Raw genomic sequence first — 21749 nt, 5'->3', positions numbered from 1 at the left:
ACACACAGATCTGTGTACGATATAACTGAAATACTGAGATATAAATATTGAAATATTACCTAATACTAAATGGGAGCAAGAGAAGTTAAAAAAAAAAAAAAAAGGACGAGGTTTCTCCAATGCCAACAACGCTCCGGCACTATTAAGACTAACAGAATTCGACAACTTGGAAATGGTTTACTGTGACCATTTGCTTGCTGACTCTCCAGACACTCGAGTAGTGTAACCCAACTTATCTGTGAACAAAGATGACTCTCAAGAAAGTTTTTCTCCTGGACTTCTGGGTTAGGATACTCTGCGTATTTTTCTTCCCTATGGGTCATGCCTCTCAGTACTACAACAGGCCGTTCATAATCGGTGAAGCTGTCAGGTTGCCCTCATGGTCTCCCAAGTCAGGCAGTATGCACAAACATGCTCTTCTCCTCTCACATAATTTTAATCCTTACCCTTGGTCATACACAAACAACTACTAACATCACACATTTTAACTCCTTCTATACGACAGGAGAAAACAACTTAGAAATAAAAAGATTAATGCTTATAATACAGCCATTTTTGCACTAGCAACTTTACATGTGGCAACTATCATTTTCTTCTTCATTTTTAAGTTCAATTAAAGAATTCAGATGTGGAAATTTCAGTTCCCTATCAGTGAATATTGCTTGGCCATCCATACTAAAAGAACTGATTTATATGTCTTGCATATAAAAACATGATGATAACTGTGTTTTACATAAATCATAAATAAACATATTCATTAACATAAATCTTCCCTTCAGCCATCGTTAAAAGACTCTTTCAAGTTTAAAAAAATACCCTGAATTGTGGAACAATTTATTTTATCTGTAAGATAAACAGGATAATAAACTTAATGGTAAAAAACTTTAAGGAAACTAAAAAAAGAGATTTAACATGTTTGGGCATGATCCAGAAGTTTAGACAGAAAAATTGTACTATTCAAAATGAAAAGAGGGCCATAAAAATCTCCAAACAATACTATTTTCTTCTGAAAAACAGCAGCTACTCAAAATGCAAAACTTCATAAACTTAGATACATTTGGTATTCATTCTTTATGTTACAATAAGATTCACCACGGATTTTCTTTCAAAAGCTCTCCTGCGTAATTAAAATAGTATTTGATTCACAACATTCAATGTATATGCAATTTCTCAGTCACACACATATTGCACAGAGTGACATGTGAATTGTTCAAATCATAAAACCTTCCTTGTCTGGTTAGGTAAATAGCCTGCATTCAACCACCATGAAAAATCAGGATCGCATACAGCCAAAAGAATAACAGTGGAAAAAAGAATAAACTTGTTAGGTTACCACTGAAAGAAACCACCCTACTAAGCTTTTAGCCTCTTTACCCTCTCTATAGGATTTAACAACAGCTTTAAAGTAATTATAAATACATACCCGAACTTCATTCTCATTCTATCGTTCTCTGGGTTACAGTAAAATCTTTCCAAGTGCTCCTGGGAATCATTGGATACACTCTGCCACTTCTGAGTAGTTGTCCTCTTGATCTGCCAATGATATGGCAAGACCGTGTGGTGCTTCAAACAATCCCTGCCATAAATACAAGTGCCTTGCAAAAAGTCCATGCAAATTTCAACTCCATTCTCTTGGTGAGTGTGGTACTGTAGCTGGTTCACCAGCTCAAACACAAGGTCAAGGGAAGCCTCCTCACTTTTGTCCTGAAAGAGCTCAGTACTCAGCTTATCACTGGTGTCCAAAATGTACTGGATTGTAAAACTGTTGTCTTGGAAAACCCCTGGAACGTAATCCATGACCTTGTCTATGCAGTCAGGACTCGCAGGAACATCACTTGAGACCGGGTGCAAAAGCTCAGTCTGGAAGTGCCCTGCTGTAGAATCTGCCACTGTCCCACTGATGGTTTCCGGGGGAAAGCTGTGATCCTGGATTGGAACCACTTGTTCTGGAGCATCAGCGGAAGGATGGGCTTCTGCTATCTGGCCCCCGACATCGGTCCTATCCGGAATCAGGACAGACATATTGTTTTCTGCTGATGGACACGATGCATTGATTTCCAGGGTTTTTTTCACCAGAGGTTCATGTAAGCTGCTCTCATCTGCACTCTGGTTTCTAGATCTAAAAACCCCATCAAGTGAGCCAGATTCTAGCAAAGTGTTTAATATTGGCCTCAAAGACCTCAGGGTTCCGGTTCCCAATCTCTTCTGATCTTTTTTCTTAAAACAAGTCTTCAACGGAGTGATCTTCTCAGAGAGTCTCATTTGGCATGAAAAGTCACCAGGAGGAGAGGGAGGCTGCACTACACAGTCTGGCTCAGGTTCCGTGGTTTCCATTTCCACGATGTGGATTAGCTCCAACTGCTCCTCAGAGTCTAAAAATCCTACTAGGAAAGGAGAGAAGATGATACTTTACAAGCTGACATCAACTGTATCCCATTCATTCATCAAAATGTTTTGTTTTAGTCTGTGACTAAGTCTCTGAAATCACTCCTCTTACACATGTTCACGGGTCAATTTTAAGTTTTATTGAGAAACCAAGACTTCAAAGCAGCCAAGGCCTTTCAAAAGCCCACAGCAGGTAAAGGTAAAAGAGAGACAGTATCTTCCAATAGGCTCTTGACGTTTATCTCTGGACTGTTATAACGTACAGCGATTTGTAATTCTGCTGGGGTATGAATGTTTACTGTAAGTCTAGGGAGGGGGAGAAATAAGTGCATCTGACGGATGACAGAAGGGAAACCACATCTCCACTGCTTTGTGGTTCTCTTCTCAGTTGTTTATGTATCACCTACTTCATGAAGTGACAAAAACTGTTTTTCTGAAGAAAAAAGAAATTCATCAAATGAAGGATAAACAAAGTTAAATAGCGAGTGATGTTGGGGTGTGAGGATATACTCAGGACACGGGCTCTCAACTGAAATGTTATACGGGAGAAAGCCAGGAGCCTGTTGGAGCATTTCTATATTCAGAAAGTTCCAATATATTCCCCAAGAATGTTCAGGGTCTACTTTTGCAATCCCCAAAACATTACCATTACTGGAGAAGGAATACCAGGGCTTGTTTAGAAACAGACGCCCGGTGTCAGCAACAACCACTGCACACTGTTTTAGAAACCAGCACACCTTCACAACACAGAAAGGGCCTCCTTTCCTTGTTTTCAGAATAGTTACATATATGCATTTTTTTAAAAGGCAAATGAAGCATATTATAGAAAAATAACACATGAATATAAAACACACAAACTTCAGATTGCTAGTGAACTGAGACTAAAAAACTGCTTTTTTCAAAGAATCAGACCTCTTGAAAAAAACTGAAACTTAAAGCAAAAAGCAAAGCAAACTTTGTAAAATGACAAATGGTGTCTCCTCCACAATCTAGCATTCATTAACTAATTCTGAAAATATTTACTGAGCATTGTGCCAGGTGGAAAAGGGTTGGTGATGAGCAATTAATCCTCTTCTCTCTTGTCCAACAGACTGAAAGAAATCTTTGATGCAAGGGCCCATGACTTTATCAAGTATGCATTGCAAGTGCCTAGCACAATGCACACAGTGGATGCTCCATAATATTTTTTGGCTGAATTACTGAAGAAACAGCACCTATTAAACACCTACTTCTGTTAGCCTTTATGAGTCAACAATAACAACAAAATGATAAAATTGAGTCTCCAGAAAAATGAGTATTAAAAATATAATTGGAGAGATTAATTTATCTACGTACGTAAAAAGTGCCTAATGATCAAATTCAGAAAAATAAAATAAAAAACAGTATACAATGAAGTTTTAGTGTACGTGGAAAGTCCAAAAGGATCAGGTAGAAAAAGGAGAGTTCAGCGTGAGTTGGCATTGTTAGGCAAAGCTTCACGAAGAAGGAGGAACTTGAAGAAGACTTAAATCAACTGGAAAGCAGCCAAGCCAGGCGTTATTATTCATCATTCGGTGCTCTTGCCTCAAGGCACAATTGGCACAGATTGTGGTATTCCCTCCCCACCACACCGGCCTGTGCCTTCCCCCACGCACGCACACACACGCACACTACCCATTCCTATCACACCCAATCAAGGCGAAAACAGACACTAACCAATTTTATTTGTACGTGGGTATACACTCTTCCTGGCACTACCCTCTGTCAAATTCGGAAATAAAACTGAGGAAGAAGCAAAGAAGTGGAGGAGTGGCTGGCGAGGGGAAGTCACTAGAACCTAGTTCCTCAATTAGTTTGCATAACACAAAAATAAAGATTGGAAGGACACTTCCTCCGGTCCCCAGCTGCAGGCGACCTCCCGCTCCACCCCCTCACCCCGCGGTGCCCCGGTTCTCCGGCACTCCGGCCCACAGCACCGTCCCAGGACACCGCCCGCCCCAAAGCCGGGGCTCTGGCCGCCCCGCCGCCGAGCCCGGGTCCGAGCGACGCCCCCTGCCGGCCGCGGGGACCGCGCAGCTCCGCGCCCCGGGCCGCCCGGCTGGGCCATCCCGGTGTTCCCGAACATCCCGCCCAGGCGCCGGGCACCCCGACCCTCGCCAGCCTCCTCCTCCAAGCGAGCCCGCCAGGCTCCCTCCGCCCAGAGCCTCCCGGCGCCTCACTTCTCGCTGACCTCCTCGTCGACCTTCCCGGGGATGGTCCGCAGAACCGCGCGAGCAGCGCGGGGAGCCGCGGCGCCCCCTCGGGCGGCGGCAGGAGGGCGAAGACTTCCGCGCCGTCCAAGTTACCCTGCCAGCAGCCTGCAAACTTCGGGCTGCGGCGGAGCGCGGGGGCTCCCCGCGCCCCAGCGCCCGGGTCTGCGGCGGGAGCCGCACAGACGCGCGACCGCCCGCGACAGCGGGAGCGGGGAGGCGCGGGCGACCCACTACACCCTCCACGTCCTCCTCCGATCGCTGCACCTGCCGGCGGCCCTCCGGGACGGAGAGGTGTAGACCAGCGCCCTCCCGGCACTGACAGGAACCGAGTGAACTCGGCACGGGAAGGCACAGTGCTCACATCAGCACCTAGACCCCGAGCGCCGGCTGCGAGGCCGTCCCTCCGCGCCGCCAGCCCCCCGGAGCCCCTACCTGAACGGGCAGCCCGAGCGAGCGGACCCCAGGCGCCGGTCGCGCACGGCCGGCTCGCGGCAGCGTTCGCGGGGCCGGCGCGCAGGCGGGCTCGGCGTCTAGGGGTCGCAGGCCGGGGACGCGGCGAGCGGGGCACGGGCCATTCCGCCGCCGCGAGCACTGAAAGCCGCAGCTGCAGCGCCGACCCAGCTCGCTCGCCTGTCACCTCCAGCTCTGCTTTAAAGTGGCTTCCGGTCGCCTCCTCTCAGCAGCCCGTCGCGGAGGCGGAGCCCGGGCGCGGGGGGCGGGTGGGGTGAGGGGCCGGCGCTCAGTGGGTGCCGGGAAGCAGGCCCGCCCGTGCGCGTGCGCGCTGGCTCGCTCGCGCGGAGGGGCGGGGGTGCGCGCGGTGGCCGCGCGCTCCCGCGAGGGGGCGTGTCATCTCGCGGGCCAGCCGGGGCCCCGAGAGCGCGCGGCGTGGGGCGGGCTCCACCTGCCTGCAGACTGGAGGAGGGTCACTGTGCTCCGAGGAAACCCGGGCACCCGAGGGAGGATGTGAAACGGAACGACCCGTTTCTGTGCGGTTGGCTTTGTTTGCTCGCCTCCTCACAGACGCCTCCTGCCCCTGCCGCCACTGCACCCGAGAGGCGCGAACGGCTGCTACCGCCGCTGCGGCCAGACGGGGTCGCCCGCCCCGCACCGGACGGGCCGCCGCGCGCCCGGCCGCCGCCTGCCCGCCCGACGGGGTGGCCGGCGATCCTGTTTCAGGGGCAACGTGCGCGGCGGTGCAGAAGGGACAACTAGCTCTGGAGGTTTGACGATAAAAGTGCGTGTACGTGTGTCTTAAAGCCCCCAAACACCGTAGCGACTTATTCAGCGAATATTTGTCCAGCGCCTGTTGCGTGCCAGGCGGGTGCCAGGCTTAGGCCACAGCCCCAATCAGCACGGACACCACCTGTCCTCGGGGAGCTCGCGGAGCACCGTGTATTCACCTCTAAAATACACACCGCGTGTGAATTTGCCGTATTTTCTGCATTGTAAAGTGCCTTGGATGCTAAGTCCATATATCGAAGAGCTTTTCAGTGGTGGAGGAAGAAACTACGTTAAATTCATTTAATCACTGTATATGGGGGAGAAGGCCCTCGTCAAAATCAAAGTTAATAACAGCCAGCAGAGGAGAAGGGAGCACAGCTTGCAAAGAGATGCTCTCTGCCTGGGACCTGAAATCTAAACTCACTTAATTGCATAATTTGGAGCCTTTCTGGGTTGAAAAAGCCAACTATGACCTTACCAGACATGGAAGCCTATAAAAATAGGAGCTAAGAGGTGGCAGTCATAGATATTATGTTTCTAAGCCTTTCTGAAACTCTTCTAAACCAGTTTGGGTGACACACCAGCAAAAATAGATTAAGGGTAGTATCTGCCCAGCAGGTTTATTTCAGATTGCATCAAGGCAGGGCCGTTAAACTAAGGTGGGAATGATATGGACAGAATTCAGAGGCTAATAGGTAAAAGATAAAAATTTTCAGGCTTAAAAACTGGAGAGACAAGCTCTTGGTCTGGTGCCTACTCATGCATACACTTGGTCTGGTGCCTAGAAGCAAGTATCTGAGTTCAAATCTACCATTTTACTGTTTGCTTGCTTTCTCTCATCTGTTCTATGTTCTTTCCTTCCATGCCTTCTTTTGGCTTAAGTATTTTTCATTCTAGTCTCTCCCAACAATTAGCTTATTTGTTATACATTTTTTATTCTTTTAGTAGTGTTTCAGTTATTTATTGCTCTGTACAAACCACCCCAAAACTTAATGACTTAAAACAACAACTCTTATTTGCTCATGATTCTGGATTCTCTGGCTCAGGAATTCAGTCAGCATATAGTGCAGGTGGGCTCATCTCTGCTCAGTGATGTCTGGGCTTCCATTGGGGTGGTTCAGATGGCTGGGGCCTTGCTCAACTAGGGCCATATATCTTGGGCCTCTGTTCTGGCTCTTGGGTGGGTTCCCTGGTTTTTCTCCACGTGGCTAACTTGGGCTTCCTCACAGCATGGTAATCTCAGGGTTCCAAGAGGGAGCCTTCCAAGAAGACAAGCCTCAATGTGCAAGCTTTTGCTTGTATCTGCTGACTAATGTGTCATTTGTCAAAGCAAGTCACACGACCAAGCTCAGAGTCTATGGCAGGAAGCCATGAATACTGGGTGGTATGGTTCATTGGGGGCCACTTAGATTAAGGGCAGATCACCTTAATCCAATCAGGGATTAATATATAATTAAAAATTACTGCCAGGGGCCGGCCCCGTGGCGAAAGCGGTTAAGTGCGCACGCTCCGCTGTGGCGGCCCAGGGTTGACCAGTCCCAGGCATGCACCCACACACTGCTTGGCAGGCTGTGCTGTGGCGGCGTCCCATAAAAAGTGGAGGAAGATGGGCACGGATGTTAGCCCAGGGCCAGTCTTCCTCAGCAAAGAGAGGAGAATTGGCAGATGTTAGCACAGGGCTGATCTCCTCACAAAAATAAATAAATAAAATAAAATTACTTCCAGTGTGTAACACTTTGGAATTCCAACTTAAAATCTTTCCTCTATGGGTCCTGAACTCACATTTTTCACACTCCACTCCCCACACACTCCCTTTGAGACAGTTGAAAACTTTAGCTAGTTCTCAACCTCTCCACTACTGCTTTCAGAACATCAGTTGCCTCAAAGGGAAGAATGGCACCAGATTCTCGACTCACACCACTTTTGGATCTAGGATCCTCAGACTGCTAAAGTTTTACTGCTCCAGAAAAGGTTTCCTCCACAATGTCCACCTCAGCTGTGACCCTGGAAGATAATGGAATAGGAAGATCCTCCTACAGAACAGAACCAAGAACTGACAGATTAACTGATCAAGGGCATGGATTCCTTGCTATAATTATCCTACAGGATTTGAGATGTTCTGTGGACCAGTGACCACTGTGTGTTTCCCATTTTCCTTTTTTCTGAATAGGAGTTTTACCAACATCCTGTATCTTGTCTATCACCATTACTTATTACGAGTATTGAAGCAGATAACTTTTCTTTAAAAATTGGTTGCCAGAGCATGAGGATCCACACTCTTGATGGGGCATACCCCACATCATCAGGACTTCTGGATCCTGGACTCTGAGCTCAGTGCAGTAACTGGATGAGACTTGGGACTGTTCCTCTTAGGGATTCCTCCTTATCTGAGAAGAAGGGGCAAGTACTGCTTGTTGCCCCTTTCTTGTTAGAAATATCCTGATGCTTTTTTTGTTTTGTTTTCTTGGAGGATGAGAGCTGGCAATGTGCCTAGCCAAAAAACTTATTTCCCTAGATCCCATACAGTGATGGATGGCCATGGGATATAGTTCTACACATATAGTGAAGATTTCTAGGAAAACATTTCTTTTCCTAATCTAGAGACAGCCTTTCCATTTTTTTCTTGTTTTTCCTTCCCCCTAGAATACTAACATGAGGATGGAGATGGAACCTCATGATGAAAATAAGGTGAACTTGATGTGGAAAATGTGAAGATGGAATCCCCAAACTAGGGATGCTGGAGCAGAAAGATGGAAGGAGTCTGGGTCATTCACGGCATCTTGAAGCTGCTGCAGCAGTCCTAGACTGGCTACCCCCAGACTTACTGTTATGTCTGAAAAATAAACCCCAATTTGGTTAAACTGTTTTTTGTTATATGTATATATACAAAGTATCGTAAGTTATCTTCTAACTAGTCTTCCTGCTTGCAGGCTCTACCAGTTAGAGAGCAACATGACCTAGTACGTTTGAAATGTAAGAGCTATCACAAAGCAATATATCAACTCCTATAGCATTTCCTGCCAATTTCACAGATATACCAAATTATATCATTAAGAAACATATGTTGATAAAAGAAAAATTGGAGAGGATACATAAGAATACCCATTGTTGAACCTTCTAAAGTCCTATTTTAACATTTTGCTACAGTTATGTTCTGTCTTATTTTATTCAAAGGTTTTTTTTCTGTTCTTACAGCATTACTGTATATTCATATTTTACCTAGCACTGTATCATAAGCAGCTTTGCATGTTAACACAGTCTTTTAAACAAGCAGCTGTTTAATATTCCAAGTAACTACAACAAATTTTACTTAATCGGTTTCTTGTCATTGAACTTGTCAATTCACCTTTTTTTTAAATCATCGATTCACTGAGTATCTAGTACATTCAAGTCACTGGATTAAATATTGTAAGTACCTATACATGAATAAGTGCTTCCTCTTTGAATGCTCTTCAAAACTACAAAAGACACAAACATATACATTCAACGTTTATGGCATACACATGTGTACACTTTCTATATGTGTCTCTATGCCATTTAATTCTTCTTAAATATGCTTGTAGGATTGAAATATTCTAATTTCCTTTCCATATATTCTTTTTATCCCTAATTTCTGTTATCCTTGTCTGCTGGATTTGGTTTAGCATGACTGATCAAGTAGAGTACATGAACAACTTATTAATGTAAAAGCCAAGACTACTTACTTGAAATTTCCAGTGACTCAAGACCTCCCGTTTTCGTCAACAAAGTACATGCTATAAAGTATCAATATCTGTTGCTTTCTGTTTTTGCAATTATTACTAATAGTTAATTCCCCAACATCCTTCTGGTGAAAAGATAATCATTTCTGGTTACCACACCAAGAAGGAAACTAACTAACGTGACTCAGAGAGCACAGTGAAAGACTGGAGATTTGAAAAGAGGTCTTGGCTCTTCGCAATGCTGTTCTGAGATTACAGCCAACTCGCATAAATGGCAGACTGACGATTCCTTATCTAGGAGTGCTAAGTCCAAGCTATAATGTTTTCTGACTATATAAATAAGGACAACTTATTCTTTAACTCAAAAGAAGTTCATATGTGCATATATCTAATATATCCAAAGTGAAAGGAAAGTCAAACTATTATTATCTAGGCAACTGAATTACTGTTGTTTTTAAACATATAACATCTATTATTGAAAATTCTGTCTTGATGCTATTGCTAATGGGCCAACTCCTGGAACTTACGTCAAGGAAGATCTCCTGTTTTCCTGAGAGGGAGTTCTGCACTCTTAGGATTCTAGAGCAAGAAAAGATTTTTGGCTGAAATTTATTAATCTCAAGTGGGTTTTAAATATGGTGTTGATGAGAGAATATTGGAAAATGCTACTAGAGAATATGTCAGAGCAACTAAAGGTAGGGACTTGAATCAGCATGAATTAAGGGTGAATTAATTCAGTGCTTGGAGGTAGGTTGGTTTAGAGCCAACATGAACATGCTATAATAAATGTAAACTTAAAATTCATATTTTCATAGAGCGGTAGAATGTTCACTTTGCAGACCATTTCCAACTTTTAAAAATATTTCTTAGTTATAATCTCCTCTTTCGTGAAACTCAGTTCTTTTCTACGCCTCTAATGAGGCAACAAGGTGCCTCTGTCTGGGTAAGAAGAGGATACAGGTGTAGTGGAAAATGAAACAGATAAAATATGGATAGGATGAGTTCTAAAATGCTTATGCCAGATCACAGACAATTCTGTTTGTCTAAGATTTGCAGTTAGAAACGGATGGTCATCTGCTGGAGTGTTCTTCTCTTCACAGGATCCATGACAGCCAGGCGTGGTCTTTAATCCCTTTCAGTTTGGACCTGTTGAGTAATTCCCACAGCACATCATCAAAGTGCTGTCGGATCTAACTGGTTTTGGATCTATATGAAATGATTCCCTCAGAGAAGTCCCAGATGTTTTCCTGACTATTCTGTCAGTTGATTCAGTACACATTTATCAGGGGTGTATGTGCCGGACACTAGTTTACAATGGTGACTTAAGATAGTCCCTACTCTGTCAATTTCTTATAGTGAAGTCAGTGAACCGACCACCCAGATCCCCTGGGAAAGTCTGCTGCAGAGTCTCCAGCCCCAACCTAGGCCTCCTGAATCAAAATCTCAGAGTGCAGGGGATTCTGCACTTTGAAGAATTTCCCTCAATACTGCTGTGTTAATAGCTTAGTCTTTTGCGGGAGGGGAGTGCAGGACTGGGAGGGGAAGGAGACTTGGAGGATGTGGCCAAGTAAAAAAATAAATGAACACACTATAGTGTGGTAAGTGCTGTAATAGAGGCATAAACCCGCAAGGTACTGAGAATGTATAGAGAGGAGGAATTAAGTCTAACTATACACTGTCAGAGGAGAGGATTACCAGCAGCAGATTTCTTGAAGTATCTAGAATTATTATTAGAATGTTAAGAAAGTCAGTTGTTTTTACTTGGGGTACACCTAAATTTAACAGGGAAAAAAAGTTTACTTTTTAAAAAAGTGAATTCCCAAGTAATTAAAGATGATCTTGAAAATCATGTGCAGAGATCATCTGAGTTAACAGTACTTCAACTTGTGTGAATTTATCCTAAGGATATAATTAGAGTTATATGCATGAGTTTGGTTACAAATTTGTTCCCTACAACAAATAAATTGTGTCCATGTGCTCTTTTTCATTAAGTCCCAGACTCAGTTCTCTGTGGGACAACTTCCCTGTTCCTAGTTCTTATACTGTCATGAGACATTCTGGGCCATAAATACTTCCCACTTTTGCTGTTCAGGCTCTGCAAAGCCAACACTCTATTTTTATAGTAAAGAATTTTTCCAGTGACAAAAAGAGAATTTAATAGTTTAACTGATCAGCAGCCCTGATATAGCATAAGTTTTCATGTTGATGTCCAAACTCAATATGGCGATTTTGGTAGACGGGACGTCCCAGCCATTCACTGAGGAGAGATGTTCTGATGCCCACCTGCCTTTCATTTCCGATTCCTCCACTAGGCAGATAGCTTCTAGACCATAGGTTTTCACCTGGCCTGTACATGAGAATCACTTGAGCCACTTAAAAAAATATGTATCTGTTCCACTCTCTACACAAGACCAATCAAAACAGAATCTCTCAGGTGGGGCTTGCGCATTGAACCGGGACTGTGCCTTCTTTATCTTTGCCTCCCTGGCTCCCAGGAGAGCAACTGACTTTACCAGGCAGGTAATGACTCCATTCATTCATTCATTCAACACATATTTATTATTCGTGTTCTAGGGGCTTCTTAGTGCTGGGGATACAGCAGAGAATAAAACAAATGGTCACCTCTTATCAACATTTTAATGGGGAAAGACAGACGGGGTATCAGCTGGTGATGAAAGCTATAAAAATGAAACATGGTAAGGGTGGACAACCACATAATTTATCAAACAAGGACACTTTGAGAGTAATTATTTATAATTATGTCAAGATAATACAGATGAAACCAGGACTGTCCTGGGTAAATCTTACTCTAAGTAAGGTGTTAAAGAATACTGTGGCTGAGGGAATAAAAAATGATGTGTTGTCTGGAAAGGCATTTCCTAAATGGAAACATTTAAGCAAAAGCCTGAGGAAGATGAAGGAGCTAGCCATGAGAACATTAGGGGAAGAGCATTCCACATAGATGGAACAGCACATGCAAAGGCTCTGAGGAAGGGGCAAGTTGGCATGTTAGAGGAAAATTGCAAAAGCCAGTTTGATCGGAGTGGAATGAACAAAAGAGAATTCTGCCGAAGAGATCAAGAGAGGGGCCAGAGGCCAGATTGCATATCTTTTAGGCCCGTGGTAAGGACTTTGGATTCCACCTTGAGACAGAAGTCTATATATATTTACATGTTAAAAGGATAACGCTGGCTGCCGTCTGTAGAGGAGCCTTGTACAATGGGAGGAGTGAAAGCTCAGTTAATAGTCTGGAGAAGAGATGCCGGTGGCGGGACTAGTGTGGTGCCTGCGGCAGTGGTGAGATGGGTTTGGGTCCTGGGCGTGTGCTGAGGGTGGAGCTGGGAGGACTAGCTGCTGAGTTGGATATAGGGTACAAGGGAAACTGGAGAGCCGGGGGTGACCCCTCAGATTTTAGCTTGAGCAATTAGAAGAATGGAGTTGTCGTTTATTGAGATAGTGAAGATCGTGGGAAGGTTTTGAGAGCAAGGGGCAACAAGAGTGTAGTTTTGGATGTGTAAGATTGAGATATATTAGATGCCCAAGTGGAGACGGTCAGTACGTTGGTAGTTGGATAATGAAGACTAGAGTTTAGGGGAGAAGTTGGAACTGCTTACAACCATATCTAAGAATATCCCCATTTCTAAACCTACACAGTGAACACATTGGTTCCTCCATTTGACATGAATGTTAATTAGGAGGGCTTAAATGCGTATCTTTTAAAAAGAGTAGTGGGCTATATTCTGCATTTACAAAGCAGAGAGATTTATTTTCATGAAGCCAGTGTTGTGTCCACTCATTTCACATTTCTCCAGCAGAGGCAAATTGTAATCCCGATAAACCTAAGCTAACTACAGTTCCCAATACCCAACTTTGTCAGTGAAGTCCCCATTCGGGGAAGCTGACTGAATAAGAAATTACTTTGAGGCTAAAGAAGTGAAACAGTTGACATTTGTATGTTCTGTGGGTTTAAAGAAAGAAAAATAGCCAGCTCGAGGTCAAGCAGGTTAAAATATGAAAATAAAAAATTGGTACAGGCTCATACAAGTTTCTAGTAAAGTAAGCCTAAATCTGGTTTTAAAACAAAAACCTATGGTATCAATTAGAGTTCCCATTATTTATTGACTTCTTGCCTACAAACTTTAAAGAAGCAGCTTTTATTTCTAAATGCAAAACAGATGGAAATTTACTCTACCAGGGAAATCTATATTAAGCAAAAGAAAATATTTGCAACATTATTTGCTGTATTATTTTGACTTCATCACCCGCCTGAGACTCTTTTATTTTTCACTTCCTGAGGCATTAGCTAAATCGGAAATCAAGGATCAGAATGGCTTTTTCTCAATGATCAGTGTGTTTACATTGAAACCAAGGTAACCTCTTCGTTTCAAAGTTTTGCAAAGTCGCCAAAAAGCAATGTTTCTTTGGTTAAAATAACACTATTGATGTGAAATCAATACAACCATAAGAGAAATGGAAACCGAAACTGTTTTTTATCAGACTTCAGAGTTAAAAGCCAGGAAATTTTGGCTGCATTAACAAAACCCTTAGTGCAGATCTATTGGTGGAAATAAATGTGCTAATTGCATTGATAAGTGACGCAGAAAAGGCCTTGTTGATTGACAGTCATTTTTATTCATTCCTCTATTTCACTGAACACCTCCTACAAGTAATTGCTGGGCATGTAATGGTGAGCAAAACAGACATGATCCCTGCCTTCATACAGCATGGGGAAGAAGACAGACATTATTCAAATAATCACTCAAATCAACATATAATTACCAACTTTAATAAGTGCTTTGAAGAAGAGCAGGGTGCCATGACTGAGACCTGACCTAGGCTGGGGGAGCCAGGGAAGGCTGCCTTGGTGAAGGCTTCTTGGTGAAGAAACAACGGGCTGAGCTCTGATGATTAAGTAAGTATTAACTAGATCAGAGGGAGTGGGTGGGAGCAGTTAACAGCAGTCAGGGGACAGGAAGCACAAGTGCAAAGCCAGAACTGTGAAGGTGTGGCATGCCAAAGACAGCCAGTGGGTCTGGAAAACAGAAAGTGAGAGGGAGAGTGGCTGGAGATGGTTTGGGGATGCAAATCTTCAGGCCTAACTAAGAATTCAGAGGAAAAATAGGCAGTCATTGAAGTATTTTAATTAGGAAAATGACATGACCATATTTTTATTTTTAAAAGTCAACTCTGGGGTAAGAGGAACTTTCACTTCCAGTAATGGATTAGGTAATTCAGGCTAACACTTTTACAGAAAAAGTCACAAAAGTTGGACAAAATATTTTTAAAATCACTCCAAGAGCTAATATGAAGAATTAAGATAACAAGATCTGAGAGAAGGAAATCCAGAGAGGTGAGCAGAACATTTAGAGCCACTTTTCCCAAAGAGGTGACTGAGAAGCTGAACAGAACTATGTTTGTTTGTTCGTTTGTTTGCTGAGGAATATTCGCCCTGAGCTAACATCTGTCACCAGTCTTCCTCTATTTTGTACATGGTTTGCCGCCACAGCATGGCTGCTGACAAGTGGTGTAGGTCTGCACCCGGGAACTGAACCTGGGCTGCTGAAGAGGAGTGCGCCGAACTTAACCACTAGGCCACAGGCCTGGTCCCTAAACAGAACTATTGACAGACTAACAGGGATAGGCTATAAAAACTAAAGTACGAGAAAGGTCAGAGGGAGTGATGCCAGGCTTTGGGTTGGGAGCCAAAGGACTACATTGGGAGTAAGGGTAGACCAGAAATAGGCCAGCTCTCCCAGCTTCAAATCCTCTCAGGTCCTCCCATTAAATTAAAGTGATCTAGGATGGCTAGTGGCCTTAACCTCTTGCCAGAAGCAAATGTAAATCCTCCTGGAAAATAATATTATTCTAGGCCTCAAACTATTTTTACAATTATCCAAATGCAATATCTGGCACTCAATTAAAAATAACCAGATAAGCATTCACAAACTGTTGAGACATGTCAAAGGACACAGAAGCCAGATTAAAGGTCCTCCTACTAGCCAAAACAGGACATCTGAATGATAAAAACAATGATGGCAATTCGTTATAATATGCTGAATGAAAAAGAACCCACGAGTCAATAAAAACACCCAAAAAAGGGGGAACGTGCAAGAGAGGAGGGAAAGCTCTTCTTTACAGAAGAATGCCAGCTAATAAATATAGACAAATTGATAGAAAATCACCATTTTGTAACCACCAGAATAATGATTGATAAGGAAGGGATTATCAAATGGATGTTAACACCACTGGGTGAAAGGCTGGAAAACAGGATATTCATATAGTCTCCCAGTATCTCCTTATACATAACTCTTTAATAACAGAAGAAAAGAGGTAATCTGACAATAGAGAAATCTGACGCATACTACCTTAACCAAATGCACAAACTTAAAATGACCATCAGCCAACATTATGTTCCTTCTGACAGGATGAACAGCGGAGAACGAACCATCATCTATGTACTATTCTTATCAAAAATATATATATATTTTTGTAATTCAGCAAGCATCTGCTGAACTCTGATTACAAGTAAAGCATGTGTTAGGAGCTGTGGAGAATAAGACCTTAAGAGATCATAACTAGTTTATAAACTAGTTGGTGAGACAAGCCATCCATGGAAAAATATAAGAGTTATTTTGTTTGCCTAGACTAAAACAACAATATTTCAATCAAAGATTTTTTTTGAAATGCCTATCTGGTCATCCCCAAGACTCTAGTAGTCTCCCATATTACCAATAGAAACAGGTATCACTCTGAAAGCAGTGCTTTAGTGAAGACAGAGTTTGATTTGGAAATCTTTAATCTTGCCCACTGAGCTTTTTGTCAATTCAGTTTAACAACAAGTTAGAAAGTTTATCATGCCCTGGGAACTGGATGGGCACTGGGCATACATCTTCACAGAACTTTGCTAAAAGGCAAATCCTCCCCTGGGAGATGTGTCTTTTTAAACTGCTGACAGTCATTTCATTTTAGTGTGAGGGTTTTCAATCTTTTCTTGAGAGTAGATTTTGATTGGGATAGAGAACATGAAGGCATTTGAGCACCCAAGGGGTAAAAAGAGGGACTCTCCTTGAAACAACAGGATGAAGAAAATGGGTGATGGAATCTCAATCATTCTTCAGAATGTGTGGGAGGGTTGAGGCAGTTAGTTGTGGAGTTGTGTGGTTTTGTTTTTTGGAGAGAACAAGATTGGTTGGTTACTTGGTTGGAAGGTTAAGGAGAGAGAGAAAGGAATAAAAGGGAAAGAAAAACAATACAGAATTTCACCGTACCTTACCATACCTACCTGGACCTTCATTGGGGAGTGGGAGTTCCGCAGGTGGAGGAAACAAGTTCTAGAACATAAATGTTTAATCTAAATCTAAGCATGAGAGCACAATCAGACAAATCCAAATAGTGGGACATTCTACAGAACTCTTTAAAAAATATTAATGTCATGAGAAGAAAAGGAAAGAAAAGCAATGGAAATATTCTAGATTAAAGGAAACTAAAGACTATGCCTGATGTTTATGTAGATACTGGATATTTAAAGATGTTATCAAGGATATTACTCAAGGAAATTTAAATATGTACTGAATATTAGATATATTATGGTATCGATACTAAATTTCTTGAGAGTGATGAGAGATAGTGTTATTATGTAGGAGAATGTCCCTATTCTTAAGAGAGAGAGATACATGTTGAAATATTTAGGAGGTGAAGCATCATATCTATAGAGTACTTTCAATTGGTTCAGGAAAAAAATATATGTATACACATATGCAGTCCTCATTTCGCATGGTAGTGCAGGACTCAGATATGACCATGTGATGTGAAACTGTGTCAAATGATTTTAATAATCAGTGGGAAAAATTACCATTGTTCCAGGATCTTTAAACATTTTTGTCAAAACATTATGAATTCTAGTGAAACTTATTTTTTATTTAGTACACTGTAGTTTAAAACATTAGAAACATTGAAGATTAAAGAATTTTATTTCTTTGGAAAAAACTTAGAGTAGTTTGAACAGTTCTTCTGATCATATAACTAACTATATGGATCGAGCATCTTCTCTATGCCTTTGCCAACCGTCACACTCCTTTTTCTAAGTTTGGATCAGCTTGCATCATTTTATCATTTGCACTTACAATGTCGTGAAATATCTCCAAAAGTTCCTTTAATGTGAAGTTTTTGCCAATGTCACTTTCTCTGGGACATCCTTATCCTTTTCATCACAACCACTTTCCTCATTAATCTCACGTTCACCTTCACTAAGTTCCTCTGACTGAATATCTAGAGTGTTTCTAATGGTGGCAGTGTTGATATTCCATTATCTCTTCTATAACTCCATTTATGTTTCATTCAAATTTCACTTTCAGAGTTATCACTTTTCATTTCTTCCTGCACTTGCATCTTTTTTAGCAAATTTCCTCTTTCAAATATCCATTTTTGTAAAATGTCATGTGAATTTATCACTGAGAGACAAGGAGGCAACACAATTGTCCATGAACTGGATAAGAGATGTGAACTGACCAATCACTAACAGGTTTTGAAAGTGCTGTGATTGGTCACTGTCAGTGGTCATTATGGGCATCTGCTAATTATGTAGTGATTTGGAGACTGAAGCTCTGGCAGTGAAGTTTGTACTCTATACAATTACAGTTAGTATACAACGATAAATGAAATTTGAATCATATCATGTGTAACTGCCTTTGTGTGTGTGTACGTGTGTACCTAGATATGTGTGTGAATCTAGGTAAAGAGTATATAGGCACCCATTGTACTATTCTTGCAGCTTTTCTGTAAATTTCAAATTTATCATAATAAAAATCATAGTAGGGGGAGGAAGCAGGTCATGAGGAGACAAGACAATGCAATAAAAAACCTAGAGAACAGCAACTAGAAGGATGTGCAGCTATGACATACAACTATCTACCGGGGCTGTGGGGGAAAAATAAATAAATAAATAAATAATTATTAAAAAAAAATTAAAAAACCTAGAGAAACAATAGACAATAAAAACAGACCGAATGGGAATCCAGAGAATAGAAAAGGCGATGGAACCAGCCTGCCTGGGTTTGAATCCCACTTTACTCATCAGCTATGTGATCTTGGGCAAGTTACATAGTCTCTCTGAATCTGTTTCCTTTTAAAAAAATGAGGATAAAAATACTACCTACTTCATAGGGCAATATGATGATTAAATAAGTCTCATATATGAAGTGCTTAGATCATTAGTGGTACATAGCCATTACTTTATAATTGTAAACTGCTGCAGGTTTGTTAAGATAGAGGAGACTTTAATAAGTTTAGATACTGATAAGAATCCAGAAGAGACAGGTTGAAATTAGAAAAAGGGATAATTAATGGTGTATGGTTCCTAAGAAGGTGGGAGGGCATGGGATCCAAAGAAGAAACAGAGGCATTTGTCTTGGACTAAAGGAGGAACATCTCTATTTTAACAGGAGGGAAAGAGAATACGATGGGTGCAGGTGTAGGTTGGGTGGTAAATTTGCTAGGGAGAAGGTGTTATAGTATAATGATTTCTGTATTCTCCAAGAAATAAAAGGTGAGGTATCTTCTGAGAGTGAGCAGCAACGTAGGAGATTAGAGGCTGAGGAGAGTGAAGAAGACTTGAAATGGCCCTTGCAGAAAGCAAGAGAGCCAGTTGGCCAAAAAAATATAACAAGATTGCTGGCAGTGTGGAGGGCCCAGAGCTAGTGACCTTAACATTATAGTATTACCAGTTTGCCCTTTTGTGTTTCTCGGTTGTGTGCAGCTGCCTGTGTACAGGCATGGAGGATGTGGGCTGTTGAGTTCATCCAGGATTGAGGTTTTTCCAGATTGATATGAGGAAAAGAAAGAGATAAGGGAATTTATGATATTGGCAAGAGGATTACTGAGAGTATGCACCATGGAGTCTAACCTGGGAGGGAGGGGACAGGAGAAGGCTAGTGATGAGAGAAAGTAAAGGGGACCACAAATGGGGGAAAGGTCCCCTGAGGTCAAGTAATGGTCCTAGTAAGAATTAACAAGAAAACTAGCCATTTCCTAAATTAGGGAGCAGTGTTCTGCGTAAACAGGATGTTCAGTTGGGGCTCTCTGTTTTAGTTTTGGCTGAGGCTCTCAAGACTGAGAAGATGACAATAGGTGCTATAATGAGCTATATCACCTATGCAGGACTTGCAAAGAGAGGATCAAACTGGTTTTGTGACCCTTAATCCATCACCTACCTGGAGTTGCACAAGCACTGGAGTTGAAAAATTGAGAGACAAGTTTTCTTTGGAGAATTGTTGGAGTGCCTTGGTTTTTTCTTCCCCTCTCTCCCAGGTGAAGAGAGTGGTTCTCCCAGCTCCTTACACCAAGTGAGAGAGGTACTTGAAGGAAACTACTTGAAGAGCTTCAAATGTGCCTCTTTGATTTTGAAGAGTGTAAGAACTGGTAAGAAAAGCTCTAACCAAATCAGGTTGGGGGTGGGTGGTGGTGGGGTGGGGAGGTAAGGCTACACTAGAAGCAAGCTGTACATTCACCAGCAGCGGGGCAGTGTTGAGTATTTCTCCAGGGCCAGATGTGGGCTTGTGGGAGGAGCCAGTCTGGAGCTATCTCAGATTCCATGACTGGCTGGAGGGAGTAGCCACAGATTGCCAGATGCTGAGGAAGGAATTGTAGAAAGCCAGTAGGAGGTGTGAGACATTGCCTCCATCATGGGGGATTACTGGAGTTCCAAGGGGGGCAGAATATCTCCTCAAAATGCACAAAAACACTCATTGAAGGAAAGAGTGAGCAATGGGATTCCACCGTCCCAGAGGCTGCCATGGTGGATTGTGTCTGTGCCAATCAAGTAAAACCTTGATGACCTCCTTGCTCTTCCTGATTCAACCCTGGAGGATACAGAGGGAGCCAAACTGGGGATGGGATGGGGAGAACAGAGAATAAAGAGGAAAGAGGGAAGCTGCCCTCTGTACTCCTCTGCCCCTCCACAGCCTTTCCAGTCAGCAGCAGTAACAAGATCGGGGAGGAGAGGAGCTTTAGCTTTGAATGTGGTTCAAATTCTACTGAACATTTTAGTTCTTGAACTGAGACTATTATTGTGACTGAGAGTTCCCAGGAGAATTTTTATGACCTGAAAGTAGCCAGAAAAGTTAGTGGTCTGCCCTAGAGACAAGGAAAAACAAAAGCTAGCTTAGAAAGGGAGCTGAATAGGGCAATTGGAAGAAAAAAAGAACTCACTTTATAATTGTGCCCTATAGACTGCAGGTTGTTCACTGTAGTAGCGTTACCCAGTTCAGTGAGATAATGGTGACAAGGTTCAGAGTGTGGCTGTGGGTGTGGCTGGCTCTGATGGAGTGGAGTAGAAGGTCATCGAGGGTGAAGAAGTCAAGATAAGAAAGGTCTGGTGTTGGCTGAGTCATCTTTCTGGAAGATCAAGTCTTCCACGATGCTGGCAAAGGTTGGAGTAGAAAGACTGCAAGCCATGTGCCCAAGCTCAGTGGTTCTCGAACTCTGGAGTGTATTAGAATCACCTGGAGGCCAATAGAAGCTACAGAGACAGGCTTCTTGAAGTAGGAAAGGGCCTGGGCTGCTGTTTATTTTTTACCAAGTTCCCAGGTGATCTGGAATATACAAAAAAGTTTGAGAACCACTGCCCGTTGTTTAGTGGAGAGAAGTAACTGACTGGTCGGTACATAACAGAATAAAGGAAGAGGGGGTAGTTTAGCGAAAGAGCAGGGGTCCCTAGGAAGCAATTTTTTGTTATATGAGGGTAGGGAAATAGTCTAAAAACAGTAATGGGGACAACTAGCCTCCTAACCCATTATCTATAACTACTACTTTTCCTTTCTTCCTTCTTCTTTGTGAGAATGAATGTTATGGGTTGAATTGTCTCCCCTCAAAAAAAGATGTTGCGGTCCTAATCCTTAGTACCTTAGAATGTGCTTTATTTGAAAATAGGGTCACAAAAATTTGGAAGTAGATATAATTAGTTAAGATGAGGTTGTACTGGAGTAGGGTGGGCATCTAATCCAATATAATTGCTGTCTGTAAAAGAAGGTGGCCACTTGCAGACACAGGGAATGTCATGTGATGATGAAGGCAGAGATTAGAGTTAATGCAGCTGTGAAACAAGAAATGCCAAAGGTTGCTGGCCAACCACCAGAAGCTAGAAAGAGGCAAAGAAGGATTCCCCTACAGGTTTCAGAGGAAGCATGGCCCTGCTGACACACTGATTTTGGGCTTC

At 42.6% G+C, this 21749-nt stretch overlaps 1 protein-coding gene across 1 annotated transcript in view; it reads right to left on the bottom strand.

Moving 5' to 3' along the window:
* TIPARP (TCDD inducible poly(ADP-ribose) polymerase) overlaps positions 1–20925 on the bottom strand; it is a 45296-nt gene extending 24371 nt beyond the window's left edge. Inside the window, exons 1-4 of the mRNA XM_058555622.1 lie at positions 20794–20925; positions 5403–5919; positions 5049–5261; positions 1424–2384 (exon numbers count right to left, since the gene is read on the bottom strand). Coding sequence (XP_058411605.1) covers positions 1424–2384; positions 5049–5261; positions 5403–5919; positions 20794–20925 — 1823 coding nt within the window. The remainder of the gene's footprint in view (positions 1–1423; positions 2385–5048; positions 5262–5402; positions 5920–20793) is intronic.
* Between the last annotated feature and the right edge of the window lie 824 nt (positions 20926–21749).

This window comes from Diceros bicornis, chromosome 15 (assembly GCF_020826845.1).
Source record: "Diceros bicornis minor isolate mBicDic1 chromosome 15, mDicBic1.mat.cur, whole genome shotgun sequence".
Classification (NCBI taxonomy): domain Eukaryota; kingdom Metazoa; phylum Chordata; class Mammalia; order Perissodactyla; family Rhinocerotidae; genus Diceros; species Diceros bicornis.
Note: the sequence above shows the minus strand (reverse complement) of the source record. Positions and strands in the feature narration are given on the sequence as shown.